The sequence below is a fragment of the Cynara cardunculus genome, assembly GCF_001531365.2.
Source record: "Cynara cardunculus var. scolymus isolate 2C chromosome LG 2, CcrdV1, whole genome shotgun sequence".
In the NCBI taxonomy this organism is placed as follows: domain Eukaryota; kingdom Viridiplantae; phylum Streptophyta; class Magnoliopsida; order Asterales; family Asteraceae; genus Cynara; species Cynara cardunculus.
In genome coordinates, this window is record NC_037529.1 from 51,007,544 (window position 1) to 51,016,389 (window position 8,846).

The 8,846-nt window shown below is 35.1% G+C and overlaps 1 protein-coding gene across 3 annotated transcripts; it reads left to right on the forward strand.

Annotated features, from left to right (window-relative positions):
* Positions 1-6,405: 6,405 nt before the first annotated feature.
* On the forward strand, positions 6,406-8,407 carry LOC112507472. Of its 3 annotated transcripts, none has more exons than XM_025112073.1 (2): positions 6,406-7,025; positions 8,047-8,407. In XM_025112073.1, the coding sequence occupies exons 1-2, from the start codon at positions 6,515-6,517 to the stop codon at positions 8,232-8,234; spliced, it is 699 nt and encodes a 232-aa protein (XP_024967841.1). In that variant the 5' UTR covers positions 6,406-6,514; the 3' UTR covers positions 8,235-8,407. The 3 variants fall into 3 exon arrangements, with proteins under 3 accessions (XP_024967841.1, XP_024967842.1, XP_024967843.1); XM_025112074.1 differs by lacking the exon at positions 8,047-8,407 and adding an exon at positions 7,902-8,040; XM_025112075.1 differs by lacking the exon at positions 8,047-8,407 and adding an exon at positions 7,905-8,040.
* The last annotated feature ends 439 nt before the right edge of the window (positions 8,408-8,846 follow it).

Consider the following 8,846-nt stretch of genomic DNA (forward strand, 5'->3'; position numbering starts at 1 on the left):
CAACTTCAGAGAATGGATCTTCAATGTCTACAGAACCATCAAGTCTGACATGCTATATGCTGTAGACGACTATCCAGACTCTGTAGTTGGATAAACTTCTGTAATAGTTTTGGCCTATGAAACACAATTTTGTAATTCTTTCTTTATATAATTCTTTTTCAGAGGATGAATTTTATCTCCTCTTGTAATTTCTTACAATTAAGTCATTTCTTGCATTAATTTGTCAATTTTTACTTTTTCATACTTAGGGGGAGATTGTTAGCTCTCATATTTCATTTAATGTAAAAGTATGAAAAAGTATGCAAGTGTTGACAGAAGAGGTCTACCACAGAAGACCACAGAGGACCAACAACAGAAGATGTTCAATCGTACATGTCAAAAGTGACAAAACCTCTGTTGTCTATCACAGAGGTTCTGGAAACTAGTCCTCTGTGAACAAAAGCGTACAAGTCAAGAATGACAGAACCTCTGTTGTCTCTCACAGAGGTTCTGGAAACCGATCCTCTGGCATCAAGAGCTTACAAGTCACATCCAGCAAAGTCTCTAGGATGGCTCACAGAGGATCTGCAGTATTATCTTCTGTGAAGAACCTCTTCTCACCGCTTTACTTAGGTTAGTTAGCTGCTCGTGTTTATCACGTGACTATGTTTGTAATCTGCTTTATTTGAACGTCTTAGATCATTTCACTTGTCTAGGTCATGTCAGAAAAGTCGTTAGGAACTAGTATAAATAGCAGCTTAGGCCTTTGTAATTCTGTGTGCTTCCGTATTGTAATTGTCTCATTTTCAATCAATTGAAAATCATTTAAAGTTATTCTCTCATTGTTCATCATCTTCATTACTGTGTGTTCTTACTCTGTTTGTTCTTAATCTGTTTCCGCTGCACTGTGATTGTTTAAAAGATCATCCAGAGTATTTGATTAATATCAAAACCGAGTTCAAACGTCCTAACAATTTTTTTTTAGCTTCAAATGATTTTCAATTGATTGAAAATGAGACGATTATAATACGAAAGCACACAGAATTACAAAGACCTAAGCTGCTATTTATACTAGTTCTTAACGGCTTTTCTGACATGACCTAGACAAGTGAAATGATCTAAGCCGTTCAAATAAAGCAGATTACAAACATAGTCACGTGATAAGCATGAGCAGCTAACTAACCTAAGTAAAGCGGTGAGAAGAGGTTCTTCACAGAAGATAATACTGCAGATCCTCTGTGAGCCATCCCAGAGGCTCTGCTGGATGTGACTTGTAAGCTCTTGATGCCAGAGGATCGGTTTCCAGAACCTCTGTGAGAGACAACAGAGGTTCTGTCATTCTTGACTTGTACGCTTTTGTTCACAGAGGACTAGTTTCCAGAACCTCTGTGATAGACAACAGAGGTTCTGTCACTTTTGACATGTATGATAGAACATCTTCTGTTGTTGGTCCTCTGTGGTCTTCTGTGGTAGACCTCTTCTGTCAACACTTGCAGTAGTACTTTTTCATACTTTTACATTAAATGAAATATGAGAGCTAACACTTACATATTGTCCTCTTAACCCATCATATTGTTCCCAATTGTTCTATCTATGCCAGAGACTCTTAATATGCAAATAATGTAGTTTAAGTCTAGGCATCATGTTGACTACCTAAATCCCTTAAACTCAACTTTTGATACAAACTTGTAACTCACCAGGTTCCACATTTGCATATAATCATGTATTTCATATATTCAGAAATACAAATAGTACACCTTCGGTCCCAACAGTACAAGAAGTTATATTACGTAATTTATAACCAAAAATTTCAAAAAATAACATTATTGTACATAACTGGTATAGAAACCATTATTCCCAAAAATTCACAGATAACATATTGATCTTCATAAATCAATTAAGCACAACAGGAAAATTCACATTTTCCCCTTCCCCTTATCATTGGATGAATCCTGACTTGCAATACATATTTTTGAAACACAAAATGAGGGTTAGACCTTGAGGTGTAGTGAAAAATCCCTTTTTTTTTTGCAATTACAGGATGAAAAATCACCAAAACCTGTTACAGAAAATCATACTTCGAATTTCACGAACACCCAACAACTTTTCTAAAATATAGCCCAAATACCACCAACAAAAAACGAGTTATACACTCATTTTTACCATATAAGAAATACAACCACTCGGGTTCTCATAATCATTCAGCACGAAATTTAGAAAGCCCTTATGACTCATAAAAATCAGAGCTTATAATCTCAACTTCCAAATTGTACAAAGAAATATGACCAACCCGAGTTCTTGGTTATTGATTAAAGCTTAAAAATAATGTAACACCCATTCCACACTTTGCATGTAACATATACTTCATACACAAGAAATACATGTATATAAACCACATAAGTCCCCTAGTACAAGAATTTGTCAATACAAAATACATGGTCCAAAAATTCAAAATACAATTCTTGTACTAATCTAGATTCATCTACCAAAAACTATACATATCATCAGCAATTCTTCATGCAGGTAAACACATAGGGAATTATCATATTTTTCTTTTTCCCTTACCGTCTACACCTCCTGCAACACATATTAAAAATCACAATATGAGGGTTAGACCGAAGGGTCTAGTGAGTTCCCTTTTTATGTTATTGCAGGGTGATAATCACCAAAACTTTTATGTAAAACAACTTTTCATATATATAACAAATATATGAACAAGTAAAAACATATTACCAGTACCTTTTCACTTTTCAAGCCAATCCCAATGCTTGCAAATAATACATCAAAACCCAAAATAGGTTTGTACTAACCAGGTATATCATAGTGCCACTTTTAAACCTTTTCAGATAAACAAGGCTTATTCAAAGTTCAGGTCAAACCTGGTATTTTCTTCTTAATAACATCAAGACTATGATTTCCAATAAGAACCCTGATCCTAAACCTTWAAATCACAAAGAAATAAAGATTCCAGACCACGGTAATCTTAAGGGATATAATAGTAAGAGTTATTTTACATAACACACATACAAATGCCACCCTTATATCCAAATGTACACCTCTCCTTGACATGCCACTCTTATCCCATGGTACACCTCTCCTTGATATGTCACCCTTATCCCATGGTACACCTCTCTTTTATATGTCATCCTTATTTCCCATCAAAATATTTCACGAAACAATTCCATATAGAATAGACCGCAGTCAATGGAATATTATCAGTTCAAAATCATCTTTATCAAAATTCCCATTTCTTTTTAAAAGATGAACAAAATAATAATTCAACATATAATCTGGTCAAACCTTGGCCGGATTACCAATCCGGACAACACTTCTCATGACTTGATCGATTTACCACTTAGCTTTATTCTCAACACCTTGTCCGGATTACTAATCCGGACAATACTATTCATGCCATGTCCGATTTAACAATTCGGGTAACATATCCGATTTAGAATAAACCGGCCATCCCATAGTTGTATTCCTACTTCTCCGATTTAAACATTTAACATAATTCAAAGTTCATAAATCGCTCAACTCATAAACCGGTTAACACAATTGATCGATTTATTTTTAAACTGGTTAAGACATGTCCGATTTAATGTCTAATCCGCTTGACCCTTGTCCGGTTTAAAACTAAATTGGTTAATACATCAAGCGATTTATCCTTTAATCGCTCACACTTTGTCCGGTTTACCCTAATCCGGATAACATATCCGATTTAACATAATCCGGTCAAAGTTAACAAATGTCAAGTAAACATTTTAAAGCTCAATTTAAACATACAATTTAATGTGTTTTATAAACATTTAACCACTCACCTTATAAAATCTTTTAGAGGTACGTTTGAACACACTTGAGTCCGCTTGATTCCAAATCAAAAGCAATCCGGTCAACTCTCTTTCTTTAAATCGCTCAATCAGACTCAAAATAGCAAGAAGATTTGAAATGAAGGTTTCAACCTCCTTTTATACCCTTCCCTAACAGGGAAGGGCTACTCATCTCCATGCATCCAAATATCATGCATGTATGTTTTTATATAACTATGTATACACTCAATTCCATGCACATACATCAAGCATACACACACACACATATATATATATAACATATATTTTCACATTATGCATATAATATCTATGCATAAAATTTCACATACTTGCATGATCAAATATAACAATTTATCATGTTGTCACATAATCATTTAACAAATAATCACATATTAATTACCTCGGATGATAACCAGGATCCAATTTTCACAAATAAAAATTGTTTTGAACTCAAAAGAAAATGGGTTTTAATAATAACCAAAGACCCTCTGGGTTTTGTAACAAATCTTTACCATCTATTGAACAATCAAACGTAATGTGAACTCTAAATTATCGCATCTTATGGATGTGACGACAAGAGTTATAATTGTCACCTTTATCCCAAGGTACACCTCTCCTTGATATGCTACCCTTATCCCATGGTACACCTCTCTTTGATATGTCATTTTTTATTTCATCATAAAATGTAATCAAATTTGATATTTTTTTTGCCAAAAATGGCATTAAAACAATTTCAACATTTTGGGCGATAAATGTCCTCATCGGACAACACACAAGCGATGAAACACCCTCACCGGTCAACACTATGACTGATAAACACCCTTACTGGTCAACACTATGACCGATAAACATCCTCACCGGTCAATACTATGACCGATGAACATCCTCACCGATCAACACTTGGGCGATGAAATACTCAATTCGGATGATGTTTTAAACGATAAGAGTCCATCCCGGAAAACACCATGGTTGATTAGAATCCTCATCGGACAATACTCTATACGATAAGGGTCCTTCATCAGAGAACACTTCATGCGATAAGCGTCCTCATCGGACCCTATTTTGTGTGATGAAATTCATAACAAAATAGGTATAACTTTAAAAACTACTCTCATATAATACAATTTATACCAAAAAGTGTTATAAACAGATTCATCAAAACGATGTAAAAATCACTTTATGATGCACGTATGAAAATGAATTACATATAATCAACTTCCAATTGATCAAAGAATCAACTTCACCGCTTTTCACAGATGAGACACACATATATTTTTCTCTCCTTATTGACTTTCAAAAAATGACAAAAAGAATGGGATGAATTCAATTCATTCCACATATATATACCTTTCCCAAACTAGGCGGCCTCACACTCAACCACATATACATATATGTATGCATGTATCTTGGGTTGACTTATAAACACTCACATACACAAAATTATTTACAAATACTTACTCACCAAAACTCTAGAAATTATCACAAATTATATAACCAGAACTCGGTTATCACACATAACATCAAAGATTCTTGTTGTATAAGACAAACTTGTTTGAAGAAAGTTGTTGATAAAATTGGATTCTTTCATGATATAATGGTAATAAGCTTAGTACACATGGTGTCAAAACTTCAAGCCTAAATGTCTAAAGCTTATTTGTTGATTCAAGATGATTTCTTGAATATTTGTTGACTGTTATAGACCTCAAAAGGGAAAGTTTTTGAAGACTATTTCAAGATGATTTCGATTTGAAGATTTTGATCTAAAGATATATCTGTTAAAAAGGGAGATTGTTATTTTTTTCAGATTCATCTTATTCGAAGGGTAATAAAGTCTGATTGTCTTCAACGGGGGAAATTATTTTTTTGTCAAAGATCTTTTGAGGTGAAGACAAATGGATCTGTTTTGAAGAATGTGGTCTGAAATACAAAGGAGGAGATTGTTAGATTAGATATTATTGTATCCAAGATCACCGATCTTAAAGATTGAATAAGTCAAAACTTAAAGTAAATATAGTCAATAAAAGTCAACATTATGCTTAATTGTAGTTTGACTTGTAACAATCAAATTGTATAAATAACTCTTGTATTTTTAGTTTGTAATAACATTCAAGAGAGAATAGTTGAGTAATAGACTTAGTCATAGATACATACTTACATTTCAAGATTTTGTATTGTAATTCCTCTCATCAATATACAAACCAATTTCCATAATTCTGGAATTGCTATATTTAAATTGTTGTTCTATTCATTCAAATTGGAAGTAACAATTGTTTTCCATAATTGTTTTAATTTTAGGACCGGAAAATGTTGAAGCAACAAAAGATTGTAAATCACAACCATTTGGGTTGTGGGACACTGGTTAAACCTCAAAGGATGTAGCGAAAAATCTCATTTATCCTAAGATTCAATCTAAACATTGTCAAAACCCTTATGAATTTATAGGTTCAACTGCAATAACTTCATGTCATTCGTGATCACCCGAAGAATTTACATAAATTGATCCTGAAGTCTATAACGAAAGGAAAAAAACCCTAAATCACTAAATACTTTATTTACTTGATTAAATCATCCATTTAATGGAAGCAGGTTTGGATATCCCCCAACCGCTAACCGATAATTTAATTCCCAAACCCTTCTTTAGTCAATAATCTGTCCCCGATATTTAATTCCAATTTGAATTTGAATTTTGTTGTTTCCTAGCAAAAAGCATGGATATCAAGAAAAAGGATGAGCAGCCACTCACAACCATCATGGCCGACGACATTCACCACAGGAAACGCAAACGCCGGAGATGCATATGTTTGTCGGTAATCGTTCTTATACTTGTCGTCGCTTTAATCATTCTGATTCTAGCTTTCACCGTCTTCAAAGTCAGGAAAGCCGTCACCACCGTCAACTCCGTCCAGATCAATGATTTTGACGCCTCTGTTAACCTCCTTCCACCTAGGGTTTCCTTGAACGTCTCACTGGATCTCGACATCTCGATTAGAAACCCTAACAAGGTCCGGATCAAGTACCGAAACAGCTCCGCGAATCTCCTGTACAAAGGCCAAGTCGTTGGTGATGTTCCTATTGCCGCCGGCGAGATTGGATCCGGTGATACCAAGCGCTTGAATCTGACACTCACGGTTTTTGCCGATCGGTTGCTGACGAATTTGGAGGTTTATGCTGATGTCATCCGCGGTCACTTGCAGGTGTCTACCTACACTAGGATCTCGGGTAAAGCTCGTATACTTAATTTGTTCAATATTCACTTGGTTTCGGTCTCAACTTGCGATTTGGATATCAATATTTCAAATAGAAGAATTTCTAACCAAATTTGTCATTACAAGAACAAATCATAGTGCCTTTCACGAATTATTATATATGTAGCAGTAGGTAGTTTCTGATTTCGAGTTTTGTTTTTTTTGGTGTTGTTTAGTTCTTCTCGACGGAGGATGTACTCTTCTTGTTCATATTTGCTTCTCGTTTCTACATGGAATAAACTTACGATTATCACGAGTCAATTTAGAAAAAGAAAAATTACGTCGATTTTTCCAAATATCTTTAATCCGAAGCTAAAATGGAGAATTACATGTTTTATTCGAAAATTTTGTTATTGGGGGAAAATTTAAGGAGTTGATAGTGTAAAAAAAATTCTGAAACCGAATAACTCATTCGAACCAAGACGATTTTGGATTATTCTGTTGTCGGCTTAAACTATTCAATTTAGTCAAATAAATATAACTTTTTTCGTTTTTTGATTAATTTTTACTTTTTGGACAGAGACATTAATTTGTACATATATTTTTATTTCGGTTCAACTTGAAACAAATGAACACAGTACACATTAAGGGTGTGTTTGGTACGCTGGACATGGTGAGACAGGACAGGACATAACAAGTTTGTCCTACGTTTGGTGTGGCTTAATGTGGAACTAAGTAGAACTAGGTAGTACAAGAATGGGACGCGCTTGTTCTCCTTTTACCCCTAGAACTAAGTAGAACACAACTTTTTTTACCTGACTACCCTTTCCTCAACCGGCTCATCGCATGAAGAACTAACCCTCTTCTCCTCCATCGCTTCCTTCACTTCCAATCGGCACTTCTAATTTAGCAGGGTACGCGCTTCTAATCGACTTCTCCATCGGCGGCAACTCCATCGAAAACAATCGGCGGCAACTCCATCGACTTCCAATCGGCGCTTCTAATCGACTTCTAGGTACGTGCTTCTAATCGACTTCTCCTCTCTCCATACTCAGGTACGCGACTTCCAGGTACGCGACTTCTAATCGCCGACTTCTCATCCCGATTTCAATCGACTATTTCAATCGACTTCCAATCGACTGTTTCAATCGACTTCCAATCGACTGTTCTTTACTTACTTGTGCGTCGATTTGATTTCGTATGTGTTACCATTTCAGTTTGTGTTCGAATCGTACAGATTTAGCAGGTTTTTCAGTTTTTTGTTCGAATCGTCGATTTGATTTCGTATGTGCTACCATTGCTGAATGTTGTTGTTGTTGATGAATTATTAGGGTTGTAGTGGTAGTAGGACCAGTGTATTCTTTAGGATGATTGCTTGATTGTGTCTTGTGTTAGATTGAACCAKAGATGCACATRTACCACTGCCCCYTGCATCAATTTGTTTCTGGTTAAATTTGCTACTTGATTTATGCTATTGAGATTAMACAGACACAGAAGAACAAGTTGCTACTTGATTTATGCTACTTGATTTATGCTAGTGACTCCATCTTATTGACTATTGATCCTACTGTTACCAGAATGCATTTCGTAGTTAAAAAACACTAAACAGCTCACTGGGGGTAAATTGGTCATTTTAACCAGTTCTGTCCTGTCTTACCAAACGCTGAATAGTTGTTCTGTTCTGTCCTGTCCCGTCCTGCCCTGTCCAGTCCAGTCCTGTCTGCGCACCAAACGCACCCTAATAGTCAATAGCAAGAAATCAAAGGGCAAAAAAATTAGATTCAATTAGAAGAAATCAGAGAGCAAAAGACCAATATGCTATAAATAAAGATAAATAATAGTAAACCCTATATCA